At 46.8% G+C, this 17,967-nt stretch overlaps 1 protein-coding gene across 1 annotated transcript in view; it reads left to right on the forward strand.

Annotated features, from left to right (window-relative positions):
- The window catches only part of MRC2 (mannose receptor C type 2), a 96,158-nt gene that overhangs the window by 60,797 nt on the left and 17,394 nt on the right, over positions 1-17,967 (forward strand). The window contains exons 5-18 of the mRNA XM_043964421.1: positions 591-704; positions 2,388-2,534; positions 5,168-5,356; positions 6,464-6,618; positions 7,171-7,278; positions 9,242-9,357; positions 9,815-9,963; positions 10,231-10,448; positions 13,007-13,149; positions 13,738-13,840; positions 15,755-15,893; positions 16,015-16,050; positions 16,567-16,727; positions 17,406-17,473. Coding sequence (XP_043820356.1) covers positions 591-704; positions 2,388-2,534; positions 5,168-5,356; positions 6,464-6,618; positions 7,171-7,278; positions 9,242-9,357; positions 9,815-9,963; positions 10,231-10,448; positions 13,007-13,149; positions 13,738-13,840; positions 15,755-15,893; positions 16,015-16,050; positions 16,567-16,727; positions 17,406-17,473 — 1,846 coding nt within the window. The remainder of the gene's footprint in view (positions 1-590; positions 705-2,387; positions 2,535-5,167; positions 5,357-6,463; positions 6,619-7,170; positions 7,279-9,241; positions 9,358-9,814; positions 9,964-10,230; positions 10,449-13,006; positions 13,150-13,737; positions 13,841-15,754; positions 15,894-16,014; positions 16,051-16,566; positions 16,728-17,405; positions 17,474-17,967) is intronic.

The following is a 17,967-nucleotide window of genomic DNA, read 5'->3' on the forward strand; positions in this document are numbered from 1 at the left end:
GAAAAAAAATTTAAAAATATAGCCACAAATTCTAAACTGTTTTGAAGTCTGCCAAAAGAAACATGCTGATATGTTGGCAAGATTAGCAATAATGTGATAATGTAGGTAATAATAGCAACAATATGGAGAGGCAGCATGACATAGTGGATGGGACTAGTTGTGTGACTCTGGACAAGTCACTTGACCTCTCAGTTCTCCCCAACAAATCTCTAACAGTCTAAATTGAAGGAAGAGTTGCCCACACCAATGAACTCATAGGCTTGGAACAACCCACAATGACCAGAAATAAGAATAAGAATAAGAATAGTAGTAGTAGTAATAATAATAATAATAATAATAATATACATGATGTTGGTGGTGATGTGCTTGGGATTCCTTTTGGATCTTTCTTCCATTTACCTAATCGCATTTTTTTTAGCTCTCTCTCCTTCTCAGCCGGATAAAGCTTTTCCCTGTTTCTGTATAGCCTTTGCATTTAGGACTTGTACATGGTAAGAACTTCTGTTGACATTAATTCCTGTTTCTTTTCCCCTACCCCGCTTCCCTTTTCTCTTCCCACCTCCCTCCCCTCTCTTTGGTCTTGTGCCTAGGGCTGCTCACTGGATATAGCTCAACCCTCTGGATTGGACTCAATGATCTAGATACCAATGGCGGCTGGCAGTGGTCGGACAACTCTCCCCTCAAGTATCTTAACTGGGAGAGCGGTAAGGCTTCAGAACTCCACACCTATCAGGCTTGTAGAGCCCCTTGCTTGTCAGAGAAAGTACCATCTCTTCCTTTCTTCTAAGGAGAAGGTATGGATAAGCAGTTAGTTGGTATGGTGGATAGAGAGTTGGACCTGGACTGAGGAAGAGCTAAATTCAAATCTAACCTCAGACGCTTTCTAACGATGTGGCCCTGGGGCAAGTCACTTAATATCTATCTGCCTTGGTTTTCTCATCTGTGAAATGGGAATATTAGTAGCACCTCCCTCCCATGGTAGTCATGAGGATAAAATGAAGTAATATTTGTAAAGTACTTTGCAAACTTTAAAGCACTATGTAAATGCCAACCATTATTGGGGTTGTCAAAGGAGAAGAAGTAGAATTGTCAGAGAAGAATAGGACAGGAAAACACCTCTTCCTCCCCCTCCCCCTTTCCTATCTTCTCTTCTCCCACCCCAGAGTCCTTCCACTGTGATTTAAGTGAGGTCTCCTGAATCTCTGCTCAGAGCTGAAAGAAGCTGAGTGACTCACCCTTCCTGACCCATGTACCTTTCCTCTGTGGTCTGACACTCGTGAGATCATAGATTTAGATCTGGAAGGGACCTGAGAGGTCATCTGGTCTGATTCCAGATGAGTCTTGAGAAGATAACAATTTAACCATTCTCCTCTTAAGGATCATAGGGCATAAGCCTTGTGGATCACAGAGCTAGAGATGGACAAGAACTTAGAGGTCATCCAATCTGAAACCCTCATTTTAAAGATGAGAAAACTGAGACCATGAGAACTGACTTGTCTAAGGTCACACAGGGAGTGTCAAAGAAAGGTCTTGAATTCAGGTCCTCTAAATCCAAAGCTTCTTGACATGGGGCTCACTATACCCTTAGGCCTGCTAAAGCCTTTAGTCCCAATCTCCAACATGGGGAAAGGTCTAGGCAACTTTTTGTTTTTTTTTTTTTGTTTGTTTGTTTGTTTTTTTGGTGAGGCAATTGGGGTTAAGTGACTTGCCCAGGGTCACACAGCTAGTAAGTGTTAAGTGTCTGAGGCTGGATTTGAACTCCTGACTCCAGGGCTGGTGCTCTATCCACTGCGCCACCTAGCTGCCCCCTAGGCAACTTTTTATCACCAATCTAGAGGAGGAGTTGGCAGGGGGAGCAGTGTGAATTCTATGGAGTTGGTTTAGGGGACAACAAGAGCACTGAATCTGTATCTGTACTCTGCAAAATTCATGAGCAGGCATGCCTAAGTTGGTTTGGGGGAGAACTGTCACTCTCTCTTCTATTCCTTAACTTGGAGATATGGAGTCTGATGGTGATGGGGTGGGTGGGGAGGTGGGTGAGAAGGGGAAGCTCTCTTGGCTTTAGGGCTTAAGGTAAGAACTCTTCCCTTCTTGGGGAAATCTATTTCCCTCTTTTCCTCCCTCTTCCTCTTGCTTCTTTCTTTCTTCCTTTCTTCCTTCTTTCCTTTCTTTCTTTCTTTCTTTCTTTCTTTCTTTCTTTCTTTCTTTCTTTCTTTCTTTCTTTCTTTCTTTCTTTCTTTCTTCTCCTTCTCCTCCTCTTTCTCCTTCTTCTTCTTCCTCCTCCTCTTCCTTCTTCTTTTCTCTCTCTCCCCCTCCCTCACCCCCCCTCTTCCCTCTCTGTTTCTCCTCTCTGTATCTGCCTCTTTGTGCTATTCTCTCTCTCTCAGATCAGCCAGACAACCCCAGTGAGGAGAACTGTGGGGTGATCCGGACGGAGTCATCTGGTGGCTGGCAGAACCGGGACTGCAGTATTGCTCTGCCCTATGTGTGTAAGAAGAAGCCCAATGCTACAGTGGAGACCTCCCTGCAGCCTGGTGAGCATGGGCTTGAGAGGAAAGACAAGGCTGGGGCAGCATCCAGGGGATGGCCGAAGTAGTAATGGGCCAATGCCCACAGCTGGTCCCATCTCTGCTTTCCCTGGGCCCTTGGTCTATGTTTGCCCCTCCTTTCAAGGGTTCTGGAGCTTGGCCTGTCTTGCTGCCACCACCACATCCAACCCTTATGGGCAGCACTGAATGAATGAATGAATGAATGAATGAATGAATGAATGAATGAATGAAAAAGCATTCTGTGCATGTCTCAAGGGTGGAAAACTCCATTATTAACTTAGTTCAACTGGCAATGGAATTTTTCCAAAAGAACTTTCATACTAGAAAACAAAAGGGGAAAAACCACATATGCACACACACACACACACACACACCAACAATAACAATAACAATGACTCTATCTGGGCCTTACTTTTTTGTCCCACTCAGTATAGGCCATTTTGTGAGATGCTATTTCCTTATCTGCCCTTCATATTCTATCTTTCTTATCACTTTGCTATTCATTTGGCTTCTTCCTGCCTTCTCTTTTCCTTACTTCTTTCAGAAGAGGCGTCTTAAGCTCTAGGCATCAATGGGGATCTGCCTCCCTCTGAGTCTCTCACATCCCTGAGCTGTGGTCATGGCTTTCAACAGACCCAAATGCAAAGAAACCAGGAGGAAAGAATGACCCAGTTTGGGGGGGGGGGTGGAGAGAGAGAGAGAGAGAGAGAGAGAGAGAGAGAGAGAGAGAGAGAGAGAGAGAGTGTGTGTGTATGTAGAGGAGGAGCCTGATTTAGGTAGAAGGATGATATCAAAGCTGGCCAATCAGAAAAGCTCTCCAGCCCCCAAAGCTATATATGATGACTCCTGGATCCTGCAAAATTATTCTGTCCGTAGGATACACCCATTGCCTCAGCCTGCACAACCTTGAGCTGCTTCTTTTCTATGCTTGGGGGGTGGAGAAGAGGGTGAAACAGGGTGGTAGCCACTGTTTCTAGCTGGGACTCCCCTGTTTTCTGTCTTTCTCAGGTTCCCTTCCTCATTATAACCTGACCATGCCCATCCTCTGTCTCTCTCCTCCCAGCATAAGACTCATTAGAATTTCTTTAACAACCCTCAACCCCACAATGCTCTGACAGAGACCACTTAAAATTAATTTTAAATGTCCCAGCTTCAGTGGATCTTAAAGTCAGGAGACAGATTTCCGTGTGTGTGTGTGTGTGTGTGTTAGAAAGTATAAGATATTATGTTGGGTTGGTTGGAATTAATCTAGAATCTGGAATTAAGCTTCCTGGAAGAGGTAGGTTGGGGCTGAGTTTGAGGGGGAAAGGTATATCTTAACAGGATGTGAAGTACTGAGTAAGTTCTCTGTCATGACCCTGGGCAACTCATTTAACCTCTGTTTGCCTCAGTTTCCTCGTCTGTAAAATGGGAATAATAAGACCATCTACCTCCCAGGGTCGTTGTGAAGATGAAATAATATTTGAAAGGGCTTAGCACAGTGCCTGGCACATAATTGCTACTTAATGGAAATACTTATTCTCCTGGGCCCTCTGCTGTTCTCTTTCGTCACTCAGCTTGATTGTCTCATCAGCTGTAATGCATTCAGTTATCACTTCAATCAAGCAACACGCATTTATTAAGTGCTTCCTGTGTGCCAGTGGGGACACACAGAGAACAGCAACATGATCTCTGCCCTCAAGGAGATGGCATTCTAATAGAAAAGGCAGAGATGGCAGAAGAGATGCCCAGAGAGGCACATACAAGATATCTAGGAAGCAGATATAAGTTTTCCTTGAATGAGATGGATGAGCCTTATTGATTCTCCTTATATGCCATCTCTTGCACCTGTCCCCTTGTTTCCACTCACACAACCATCATCCCAGTCCAGGCTTTCGTTACCTCTTGCTTGGATTTATTGCAGTGATCTTTGAATTGGTGCTCCTTAAATCTCTTCCTTCTCCATCTTCAAAGTGAGCTTTCTGTAGCTCAAGTCTAACTGTATTACTCCTTTACTTATTAAAATGACTCTCTGTTGCTTAGGATCTGATGCAAATTTCTGTTTAGCATCTGAAGGGCTTCACAACTGGGCTCCTTCCTATCTTTCCAGCCTTATATATTATTCCCTTCATGCACAAAATGGTCCAGACAGCCAAAGAGGTCCATGACACAAAAATAGCCAAGAAACCCTGCTCTAACGCTGACTACATACAAATACATACAAGGTAAATTTGGGGCAGGGTGAAGGATAGGGCACTATCATTGGGGCTAAGTAAGGGCTTTATGTAGAACATATTCTTTGAGCATAGTTTTGAAGGGATTTTAGGGTGCTGAACTACATTCTAGGTGTGGGGGACACCCAGTGCAAAGCTATCATTTGTACTCTGCTGCCTCTCATACTTGGCTTTAAAGATTCATTCATTCATTTATCTAATAAACATTTATTAAATACCTACTACGTGTCAGACACTGTGCTAAGTTCTGGAGATACAAAAAAATGGCAAAAGATAGTCCCTGCCCTCAGGAACAATTATGGAGTTTTTTGTTTTCTTGATTAAGTGATGAGAGGATCTTGGCAATCCATCTCCAGGAGGGGGGTGGGGTTAGAGTACATGCTTCCCCATCCTCTCTCCTGGCAGACTCCTGGACTGGTGTGAAGGTCGAGTGTGAGCCGAGTTGGCGGCCCTTCCAATCCCATTGCTACCGCTTGTTACAAGAGAAACGGAGCTGGCACGAGTCCAAGAAGGCATGTCTGAGGGGGGGTGGGGACCTGCTCAGTATCCACAGTCTGGCAGAGCTTGAGTTTATCACCAAGCAGATAAAACAAGGTGAGTAGCCTGCTGCCTCCTCCCTCCCCCCACCCTCAGCCATCTTATCTCAAATGCCCCAGAGATACTGAACTCATGCTGCATCCTAATCCCTGCCCCTGCACTGACCAGTTTACTTATCATGACTGCCCCAAGATTAGTGAATACATCCTGATCACTGCCCCTGCCTCCCTTACCCTCATAAACCCACTTATCTTGAATTCCGCAAGATTACTAAACACATTCTAGACCCACCTCTACTCTCTTATCTTCTTTTGGCAAAATGGGCCCTGGAGGGGAACAGGAATCCAGAGATCTTATAGAATAGGGGTTTTCAACTTAGTATCCATGGGATATCTAATAAATTTCATGGGGTCTGCAAATTTATTTAAAATTTTTAATCACCATATTTCTTTCTTTTTTTTTTTTGTGGGACAATGGGGGTTAAGTGACTTGCCCAGGGTCACACAGCTAGTAAGTGTCAAGTGTCTGAGACCGGATTTGAGCTCAGGTACTCCTGAATCCTGGGCCGGTGCTTTATCCACTGCGCCACCTAGCCGCCCCCAATCACCATATTTCAATATCATTGGTTTTATTTATAATAATATTTATTTTATTTTGTTAATTTTAAAATGTTTCTGAAAAAATGTTCATAGGCTTCAGCAGGCTGCCAGTGGGGGCCACGACATAAAAGGCTTGTAAACCCTTGCTTGAGTTAGTAGATCAGAGTGAACTCTACTTCATCCCATTCCCTGGCTCAACCCAGGAAGAAACACAGAATATTAGAGATGGATCTCAGACAGACTCTCTCATGTTATAGCCTGAAACTCAGAGAGAGGATACAACTTGACAAAGGTCACACAGACAGTCAGTAACACAGCTGAGACCAGCATTTAAGTCTCCTAACTCCCAGGCCTGGGCTTATCCTTTATTCCACTGGCAGTTACTTCAGATCAATTTCCACTGAGGTCCACGGAGTCCTATTTGGCCCCTGTGTCTTCTACACTCTTTTAGGGTGACCAGTTCCTGACAGGGCTAACCCCATTCTCCCCACCCTTTCATCCAACTCCCATCCTCCCCCATTGCTCCCGTGTTCCCTCCCTGTCTTACTTTTCCCCACCTGGATAGAGGTGGAAGAGCTGTGGATTGGTCTGAATGATCTGAAGCTGCAGATGAACTTTGAGTGGTCAGATGGGAGTCTTGTACAATTCACCCATTGGCACCCCTTTGAACCCAACAACTTCCGAGACAGCCTAGAGGACTGCGTCACCATCTGGGGACCGGTGAGACTTCTCCCATCCCCTCCTGCCAATGCATTATCTCTCATAGAATTATGTTTGTTTGTTTTTTGTTTTGTTTTTGGTGGGGCAATGAGGGTTAAGTGACTTGCCCAGGGTCACACAGCTAGTAAGTGTCAAGTGTCTAAGGCCAGATTTGAACTTAGGTCCTCCTGACTCCAGGGCTGGTCTTTCATAGAATTATGAACCAGAGCCACACAGTAAGTGGCAGAGTCAGAATCAAATCCAGGTCTCTTGACCCTGAGTTCTAGGCATAAGTAGGTATAAGTAGTAAGAAGAATCCAGTGGGTTCTACTAATACTCACCACCCAGAAATGGCCTTCAGATACATTAGCTGATAAAAGTATAGACATGGTACTCTTAAGTACAGGGGGATACACAGGCAAGTCAATGGCAAAGTCAGGGCTAAAACCGAGAGTCTCTGGTGGAGTGGGAGAGCCTGGGTTGGGGCCATGGAAAATAACGGGCCATCATTTGGTGACTTCCTCCCACATTGGAAGACCAGGCTGAGCCATTTGCTATCTCCCTATCTTTTAGGAGGGGCGCTGGAATGATAGTCCCTGCAACCAGTCATTGCCATCCATTTGCAAGAAGGCAGGCCAGGTTAGCTTGGGGACCCCAGAGGAAGATCATGGATGCCGCAAGGTGAGGATGGGATTGCAGTAGCCTCTGGGGATGAACCTAGGTCAGGAAAGGTTTCTGAAGAGGGGGGTGTCTCTCGGAGGGGGGAGGAGAATTGCACAGCATTTCATTCCATTATCCTGATTCTCTGATCATGTCTAATGCACCATTGCAAGGGTAAGAAGGGCAGATGTTCTATCCCCTGGGGCTGTGGGCTTTCCTTCATTTCTCTGTCTTCTTCCCAGACAGCACCCCCTCAGATGTAAGTAACTATCACCGGGGGGACTGAAGAGGGATACCCTAGCTTCTGGGGAGGACCTCCTCTCCTTTCACACTGGGAGAAGGCAGAGAGAATAAGATGGGGATGGGTGCAAAGAATGGCCAACTGAGGGTGTCCAATACTCTCTCACTGCGGACAGACACATGGCCCTGCCAGGGCCATCAGAGTCCAGACTGATGAGATGGACTTTTCAGCACGTCTGCCCATCCCGGTCTCCCAGGCTCCTCCTTTCCCCATCACCATGGGTGGGTCCAGCCAAGGGGGAGGAGAGAGGGAGGGTGGGATGCAGAGGGAGGGAGAGCCAGCAGCCAAGGCGCTGGGGCCTCTTATAAAGAAAACTTTGTGGGGTTTTGGCCACAGGAGGCTCCATCTGCCGGAACTGGAGGCCACATTCCTCCCCAGCTGGCTCCCTAGTGCCAGCTTGGCTGCTCACTCTGTTTTTCTTTGCATTAAGAGAGAGAGAGAAGGAGAGAGGGAGAGGGAGAGAGAGAGAGAGAGAGAGAGAGAGAGAGAGAGAGAGAGAGAGAGAGAGAGAGAGAGAGAGAGAGAGAGAGAGAGAGAGAGAGAGAATATCTCTCCCCCTATTCCAGGCTCTTCTACTTCATTCAAAGTTGCAGAAAAAGAACAGGTCCTGACTTGGGCTAGTGAGAAGGGGAACAGAGGGGTGTAGTGTTGGGGGTGTTAGGAATGAGAGGAAATGAGGGGTAAAGGGGAGAACTCTAGACATGGTCTCTCCCACCCACAGCTTTCTAGCCCCTTGCCATTCTAGGATGAGGGAGATCCTGCTCAACTCCTACAGCCAGATTGTCTTGGCCACTGAACAACCCTGGAATTGGGGGTATAGACTCATTTTTCACATCTGTGCAGTGAATAAGTTAACCCTTCTTATCCAGGGTGACTATAGGCAGTAATAAGGAGAGTTGAGTGTTCTGATTCTAGGGAGGTCCTAAAACCACACACACACACACACACACACACACACACACACACACAAACAAACCCTTAACACATAAAACAGCTGGCCACATAGCTTCCCCTCCATCAGAGCACCCTGTAGCATCAGGTCCCCCCTTTCTTCACTCATACTCCATTAGGTAACAGAAGATCTCCTGTGGGTGTAATGATCTCCTTATCTGCCCTGCTCCCTCTCATGGTCCCATAATAGGCTCCAGTGCCACTCCTGAAACAACAAGGAGAGAGGAGGCAGTATTCCTGTTGTTGTTGCTGTCATATCTGACTCTCTGTGACCCCATTTGGGGTTTTCTTAAAATACTAGAGCAGTTTCCCATTTCCTTCTCCAGCCCATTTTACGGATGAGGAACTGAGGCAAATGACTTGCCCAAGGTCACTCAATAGGCCAGATTTGAACTCAGGAGAAGAAGAGTCTTCCTAACTCTAGGTGGCTAGAGTACTGGGCCACCTTCTTATTCTCTTTCTTCTCTGTTTCTCACTCTTGCCTACTGATTACCCCATGGCTTCCCATCTCTCCCTCTGATGTCCTGTTCATCTAAGATTGGGTTTTATTTGGAGTTCTGTTTTCCTTTTTCTCTTCTCCCCCATGCCAGTGTCCTGGGCCAGGAGAAGACATCATGGGGCTCAGACTCTGCTCTAGCCTTCCTTCCTTGTACTTTGGGGAAGATAGGGCCCCACGGGTAGAAGACACCTCCTTAGATCCAGCTTTCTTCCCTTTTTCCTCTTTCTGATCAGGGTTGGACCTGGCATAGCCCATCTTGCTATTGGCTTGGAGAAGATTATGTGACCTACAGTGAAGCCCGCCGGATGTGTATGGACCAAGGTGCTACCCTGGTCACCATCACCAACAGGTGCCTGGCACAATGACATGGAGGGAGAGCTTTGGTAGTTCTTCATGTGTTGTTCAGTCATTTTAGTCATGTGTGACACTTCATGACCCCATTTGGGGTTTTCTTGGCAAAGATACTGGAGTGGATTGCCATTTCCTTCTCTGGCTCATTTTACAGATGAGGAAACTGAGGCAAACAGGGTTAAGGGATTTGCCCAGGGTCACACACCTAGTGAGCATCTGAGGTGGATTTGAACTCAGGTCCTCCTGACTCCAAGGCCAGTGCTCTATCCACTGTGCCACCTAGCTGTCCCCTTCTCTGTATTTTACTTCATGATGGAGGACATTGCTGAGGCCAGGGAGGAAAATTCTGAACCCAGGGAAAGTAGGGAGGGGTCCCTGAGCTCTAAGTTTGATTAGAGGGGGCTTCTCTGTCATCTTCTGTCCCCTCTGTGTTCTTTCTCCTCCCCAACACACAGGTTTGAACAAGCCTATGTCAGCAGCCTCATTTACAGCTGGGATGGCAAATACTTCTGGACAGCCCTTCAGGATATCAATGGGACAGGCTCCTTTCACTGGCTTAGTGGGGATGAGGTCATGTACACCCACTGGAACCGGGACCAGCCCGGTAAGTTCCCTTTCTTGTCCTCCCACCTCTATGCCTTACTCTGCCAGCCTTTTGTTTGCTCTCTTAGGAACTGTAGTGAAGGTGGGTACAAATAGCCAGCCTTCTCCTCTTCCCCTTGCCTCTACTTGTGCTGCCACATGGCATCACTGTAGCACTAAGAGGGTTGCCTACCCTTCAGTCCTGGAAGATTCTGGGTGATCAGTTGAGAGGAAGGGAGTGAGGGGCAACCCCATAAGCTGCCTATGTTTTCTCTTCTCCCTGTTTCAGGCTATAGTCGAGGGGGGTGTGTGGCTTTGGCCACCGGCAGTGCGATGGGTCTGTGGGAGGTGAAGAACTGCACCACATTCCGGGCTCGGTACATCTGCCGCCAGAACCTGGGTACCCCAGTGACACCTGAGCTTCCTGGACCTGACCCCACACCAAGCCTCACTGGCTCCTGCCCCCAGGGCTGGGCCTCTGATCTCAAGCTTCGACACTGCTATAAGGTAGGGGAAGTTGAGGAAGGGTTGGGGAGGGGAAATCTGTCTAATGGACAATCTAGTGCTGCAGATTTGGGGAAAAATCCTTTCACTCTACTCTGAGGTCCTCTGAGGTCCAGCTCTAACGTTCTATGAATCCAGTCTGCATTGGTCAGATCTTTGGCAAAGATCGGTCCTTTCGTAAAGTCTGAACCCAAGAAGGGACCAAAATGAAAAGTTCAGGACCAGGTCAAAAAGGATGCAAACTTAAAACTTGGGACTGTCCATTGCAATATTTCTGAATAATACCTTTGATGTTAGTGATAATGTAGTGAAGTCAATCCCATGAAACGCATTGTCTGACTCCCTGGAGATGGACATACTCTTGCTGAGACAGGTGTTTCCCTCTGCTGACAGGAAAGCAAGTTCTAGTTGGTTCTCATGTTTCTTTGCCCTGGACTCACAGGGACCAAACTCAGACCTAGGGGAGCCTGACCCCAAAGAGACAGAGATGATCATGTCTATACTCTCACTTGCCATTCTTTTCCTCCCTCTTCAACTCCACTTTCTCTTCTTCAAATTACAGGGCAAATCTCTAAACAAAGCTTAGGCATGACTCATGTCTATGATCTCTCCTAAAAATGGATGAACATATTTCCCTTACATATAAAAACAATTTTTAACATTCATTAAATTTTTTTGAGTTCCAAATTCTTTCCTTCCCTCCCTGCCCTCCCCACTCATTAGAAGGAAAGCCAATTTGATATAGGTTATACATGTGCAGTCATATAGAACATATTTCCATATTAGTCATGTTGTGGAAGAAAACAGACAAAAAAAACCCCAAACAAGAAAAAAATAAAGAAAAATTTGAAAAGTATGCTTTAATCTGCATTTAGACTCCATCAGTTCTTTTTATAGAGATGGCTAGCACAAGTTCCCCCTTCTAGAGAATGTATTGAATGAACAAAGTAGATATCAGGTATAGGACAGGTATTTATTTCCTTCACCATAAAAGAAGTATGTTAGATACACAAGACTCGTAAGTACACATTAACCAATACTTAAAACTTGAACAAGCATCTCTATTATACTCTCCTGGGAGACAAAGGCAACTCTGTGGGACTTCTGAACAGATATTTCACATTCACCTTGGAACTATTTTGTCCAAGCAACTCACAGGGTCTAGATCTTCTGGCTAGCCAAGCATGGCCATTCACTTCCTTCAAATTCAGGATGATGTCACCTGTGGTTGTTTTCTCTTTTGAGAAGTACTGTAGTTGCAGGAAGCAGCTCCTTCTGACCTGCCAAAACAGACTCAGGAACTCCTGACCTCTCAAACCAATGAGGTTACCACCGGGGCTGGAAACATCTATTTCTTTGGATGTTTGCTCAGTTACCTGAGTGGAGAGAAAGAAACATAAAACAGAGAAGCTGCCAGGAGCTTGAGGTCCAGGCTCACACTCACCTAAGCAAACAAATGTTCTCACCACCATGTATTCATTCTAACAACCATTGCTCTGGGGGTGGGGTGGAGAGGAATACTCAATCCTTACTGGGTTGCTGGAAGTCTAAGGGGGCACTGGTTCTGGACTTGATCCAAGAGAAGCTGACCCAAGAAAGAGAAGTATGGAGCCTTTCTACAGTTCTGATAGCCTACTGTCCCCCATCATGCTCTGTAGCTAATCATCCTTGACACAACCTTCAGTCAATGGGCCTCAGGAGGACCAATCAGGAGATGTTCTGTCCTCTTAGCAAACTGAAACACCTGTCCTTTATCAAGAAGCCTATGTCATCCCCATTCCCATAGAGCCAGAGCTTTTTCTCCTCTGGATCACCTCCTCCTGTCTGAATAAGTAATAACAATAACTGATATTTATATAGCCCTGTGAGAGATTTGCACAACTCTTTCTATACAGTATAAAGCCAGTCAGTCAACAAGAATTTATTAAGTACCTACTGTGTGCCAACAACCAGTCAACAAGAATTTATTAAGTACCTACTACGTGCCAGTCACTGTGCTAAGTGATGAGTATACAAACAAATAAACCAGTCCCTGCTCTCAAGGAGATCACAGTCTAATGGGGGACACAATATACAAACAACTATGTGCAAACAAGCCATGTACAGGAATAATTAGAATCAACCAAGAGAAGGCATTAGGATTGGGATTGGGAAAGGCTCCTTGTAGAAGGTGGGATTTTAGCTGGCACTTGAAGGAAGACAGGGAGGTCAGAAGACAGAATCAGGACAACAACCTAGATCTCCCCACTGGTCCCCAGCAGATAAGAGGTGTTCTCATGGGGATCAGGGATCATCAGTCTGGGCATCAGGTTCCACTTCTTCCTATTCTTTTCCCCTCAGGAGACTGACTGATCCCCAGCCCCCTCCCCCAGCACAGAACCTGACTAGGTCACTGTGTCCAATATGGCTCAGTTGGGATGCCAGGCAGTTATCTTACCTTAGGAGCCGGGGCTGGGAGGGAGGTAGAAGTGAGTCTAATGGGGTCGTTTGGGCTGCTGGGAGGCCCACCAAACTTCCCCCCACCCACCCCCTTCACACACACCTTCTGTCTCCCCAACAAGGTATTCAGCTCAGACCAACTGCAAGACAAGAAGAGTTGGCCCTTGGCCCAGAGTGCATGCCAGGAGATGGGAGCCCAGCTACTCAGCCTAGCCAGCTATGAGGAGGAGCACTTTGTATCCACCATGCTCAACAAAATCTTTGGGTATTGAACCTGGAGGCAGGGAGGAGGGGCTTTGTGGGTCTGTGGGTGCGTAGGCTTGGTTACTTGCATGGTCACGCAAGAAGAGTCCCTGGGCACTCTTTCCCTCCCATGGTAGCCCCTTCCACTTAGGGATGGCTCAGCTGCTATTCCTAAAGCCCACGTCTCAACCATGTTGTTCCCCTGCTCAGGAAGTGCCAATAGTTTCCCAGTTCCTTTGAGATCAAATGCAGACTTTTCTTTGGCTAGATACATTTGGCTAGATACAGTCTCCTTGGCTGACAATTAAGGAGTCTGGTGGTGGTGGGATGTGTGTATGTGGAGGGGTGGGGGTGGAGGATGTATGGCAGGTGTATGTGTGGGGTGTGCCAATAAGGGACTTGTCTTTCACATGCTAAGATGTGCATGCCTTTGTGAAGGTGAGCAGGGGATAAGGGGAAAATGTTTGGGGGTGAATAGGATCATCCCATAGGGCTATCCCTTCTCTCCCAAGTCATAGGTCAGAGGGAAGGGGGTCTCCTGGGGTCCCTCAACCTCTCACCCTCTCCTACCACATTTGACCTGGGGCGGGGGGAATGTCTGTGTGGGCAGTGAGTCAGAGCCTGAGATCCAGGAGCAGCACTGGTTTTGGATTGGTTTGAACCGACGAGACCCCCGAGCTGAGCGCAGCTGGCGCTGGAGTGATGGCCTAGGGGTGAGTGAGGGAGGGGAGAAGAGAGTGATGGAGGGGGGGAGGGATGGAGGGATGAGAACAGATAAAAGGATGGAGTGAGGAGAATAGCACTGGGGTGGCAAGTGGGTGAGGGCAGGGTACGAGAGTGAGGAAGCACTGATAGAGTGCCAGGCTACCTGGAGAAAGAGAATTAATTAAGCAGCCTTCTGCTGGTGGTGAAGGTGGGAGTATGTGTGCTTGTCTGTATATATGTGTATGAGTGTACATGTGTGTATACCCATGTCTATATGTGCACTGTGTACACGTATGTGTCTGCATATCACATCAAAGCCCTTTTCTCCTTAGGAGACGAGGCCGAGGAAACCCTTAGCTAGAACATTTCCTCATTTGTAAACTGAAGAGTTTGAACCCTGAATCATATAATCTTAGAGCTTGAAGGGAACCTCTGCAGACATCCGGCCTAACCTATAACCAAAAAGGAATTCCCACTACAATATATCCAACAAACGGTCGTCTAACCTCCACCTGTTGACAGACCTCCAATAGGAGGGAACTCTCTGCCTCCCAAGGAATCCCATTCTACTTATGGAGAGTTAGACCACTATTCCTAGGGTCCAGGTCTCACCATGCCACTCCCTTGTTCAAAAGATGCCAGCGGTTTCCTATTCCCTCTGGGAGAAAATACAAACTTTTGCTTGTCATTCAAAGCTCTCCTTCACGATCTGGCTCCTGTCTAAATCTTTATCTTTCCAGGCTTATTATACTTATTCTATTCTATTTGATATACTACATTCCATTCTCTGTTATATATTTAAATATTATATATGGCATGTTATTATGTAATTTGTTATACTTACTACAACTTTCCTTCATGTATTCTATAATCTAGTCAAACTGTCCTTGCTTGTCTTTGTACACAACATTCCATCTCTGGTCCCCTAGTCTTTGCACTGATTGTTCGCCATGCCCGGGATGTTCTCCCTCCTCGTCTCCACATTTTAAAATCCCTTCTGCCCTTAAAAGCTCAGTTCAAGGGCTACCTCCTACATGAGGTGGTCCTTTCCTGTCCTGCTTCCTTCCCAAATTGCTTTGTATTTGGATATTTATCAGTAATTACATAAATATTTAGTATTTATGTAATTTTACACATAATATACCATGCATTTTATAGACTTATAGTTATACATTTCTATGTTATAAATAACATGACATTATGTAGGTTCATAAATATTCTGTAAGATACATTTATATTATAAACAATATTATATATTTAATTTTATGTAATGTATGTCTTAATATGTGCATATGCACATGGCCCCTTATATGTGTATATGTTATTTCCCTCAGCTCTTTGAGGGCAGAGATTGTCTTCCCTTGCAAAGCCCAGTGCTTGGGCTCTTGGTGAGCATTTAAAAATGCTGAATGATTGATGGATTGATTAAGGAGCCTGGTGGTGGGGAGAGGTCTGGCAAGTGTATGATTAGGAAGATTTACTTGGTATCAAGTATAAGCCCTCCCCTTTGCAGTTTCCACCCTTTGCTTCTGCTCCTGTCCTTTGTCAAACAGAGCAGCAAGTCTGCTGCTTCTTCCCCCAGAGAGCCTTTAAAATAGTTAAGCGCAGCTTTGTCATCCTTCTCCCCACGCCCTTCCCTTCTCCAGGCTAATGATTCTTAAATGACAAGGTTTCAAGGCCTTTTCACTGTCCTCGATGGCCTGCTCTGGATGCCTTCCAGTTCTGTGGCCTCTGAGGTTCTTTCCATCTCTAAATCTGTGATTCTGAGGGATTTATTGGAGAGTGTTTAGCTAAGCAGGCCTAGGACCCAGGCATTCTTCATTGCATGAGCTTGTGTCAGCAGAGAGCAGCACAGAGGGAAGGAGGGAGACAGGCCAAGGGTCGTCTCCCCATCAAATTTTTCCTCCCATCACTTCCCCCAGTACTCCTATCACAATTTTGACCGCAGTCGCCATGACGACGATGACATCCGGAGCTGTGCAGTGCTTGACCTGGCTTCCCTCCAGTGGGTGGCCATGCAGTGTGAGACACAGCTGGACTGGATCTGCAAGATTCCCAAAGGTTAGCATTGGGAAGGGCCTGGAAAGGATGGCCGGGGATCCGGGTGTTGTCCTCTGGTGGGTTCCCGGAGATCTCACTCTCCTGCTGCCCCACTACAGTCTCCCCTTCTCTGCCCCAATAGGAGTCGATGTAAAGGAGCCTGATGTCAGCCCAGAGGGTAAGCTTGCTCCCCTCACCCTGCTTTAAAGATGGAAGATATAGAACAAGGGTGGGAGAGAGATTGGAGGTGATTGGGAAGGTGGAGTGAGGAGCCTGGGCTGGGGGTATATGATGGAGTCAGCAAGGTTTGGCTCGGTGTAGGGTGGAGCTCCCACAATCCACTTCAGGATGCTCTCCATCCAGCCTAGACCTTCCCTGACCTTGGTTTGTCCTCTTCCTCTGTCTCTCTATCTCTTTTTCTTCAACCCTGCCCCTGGGGGAACTGGAAGTCCCTTCTCCTACTCCAAACGGATTGCTCGATATGTTGAGAACAAATAGATTTGCAAATACACATCATTATCCCCCCTTGCAATAATTCACAGAATAGCCTGATAACACAGATGCCCTATTCCCATACTCTTTCTCTGCCTGGCGGGGCCTGAGCAGATCCCTGGTGCATCTGTAGCCTGCTCTGTCTACCTTGCCTAGCCCTGTCTGACCTACATACACACACACACAGAGTACTTCCTTGCAGGACGGAAAGAGTGGATTCGCTTCCAGGAGGCTGAGTACAAATTCTTTGAGCATCACTCCACGTGGGGTCAGGCCCAACGTATTTGCACATGGTTCCAAGCTGAGTTGGTGTCGGTGCACAGCCAAGCAGAGCTGGACTTCCTGGGACACAACCTGCAGAAGGTGGCAGTCAAGCCTCTGACAAGGGAAGGGGGAGGGGAGGAACTCTGAGTGGGCAGAAGGAAGGCTTCTGGTTTCTTTTTGATTTGTTTACCGATGTTATGAAAAAACCCTGAGTTCAAGCCTCAGCTCCCACATGGGCTGGTTGTCTGATTTGGTACAAAGCCCTTAACTCCACTGAAGCTCAGGTTCCTCATTTAAGGTATGGGGACAGTGCCAGGAAGTGCCAGGTCCTTTTGGTTTACAGTGGCCTTGGAAGAGACACCTGTGCACAGGCCAGGTGGCCCGCCAGACAGATAGACTGCTTTGGGTACTTTGTGTTGGCTGACTAAGCACAGAGCAGAGAATGGCCAGCCAGACTCCTTCAAGGCCTCTGTGAACCTGAAGGACCTGCAGTTAAATCCATAGGCCCTTCAGCCTCTGGTCCTCCCCAGTCTTGATGACAATGTCCCTGGGGGAACTGTGTAAAATGGAGGCCAGGATAACTCTCCTAATGAGCCCCTAAGGTCATTGGGAGGAAAGGAGTTTGTAAACTTTAAAGTGCTCTGGACATGTCCCATATTGCTGTTATTATTCTGGGGTAGGGAGAGGATAGGAAGGCAGACTTGGGGGAGATATCCCAACTTGCCCCCTTCCTTCTCTTCCATTATGCCCTGATTGGCTGCCCTTTGCCTTGTTCAGTTTTCCCGAGGGCAGGAGCAGCACTGGTGGATTGGCCTGCATACGTCTGAGAATGATGGGCGATTCAGGTGGGAGTACTGACCCTAGAGGTGACCGATGTGTGCAATTGCCCTTGTGTATGGGTGTCCAAGGGGCAGCTAGGTGGCGCAGAGGAGAGAGTGCGGGTCCTGGAGTCAGGAAGACCTCAGTTCAAATCTGGCCTCAAACACTTACTAGCTACAGGAACTTGGGCAAGTCACGTGACCCTGTTTGCCTCAGTTTCCCCATTTGTAAAATGACCTGGAGAAGGAAATGGCAAACCACTCCAATGTCTTTGCCAAGAAAACTCCAAATGGGGTCACAAAGAATTGGACATAACTGAACAACTACAACAACAAAAAATGGGTGTCCAAGTTTTGTGTGCCTGGGTATGTGTTGACCTGTGAGGTATGTGACTCTCACATGCTATATATGGGCCCTGTTTTCTAGGGCCTCACAAACTGACAGAGCTTAAGATCACATTATCACACATTTAGAAGGAGATGCAAGCTTACGAGTCATCTAGAACAACCCCCTGATTTTA

Source organism: Dromiciops gliroides, chromosome 4, assembly GCF_019393635.1.
Source record: "Dromiciops gliroides isolate mDroGli1 chromosome 4, mDroGli1.pri, whole genome shotgun sequence".
Classification (NCBI taxonomy): Eukaryota; Metazoa; Chordata; class Mammalia; order Microbiotheria; family Microbiotheriidae; genus Dromiciops; species Dromiciops gliroides.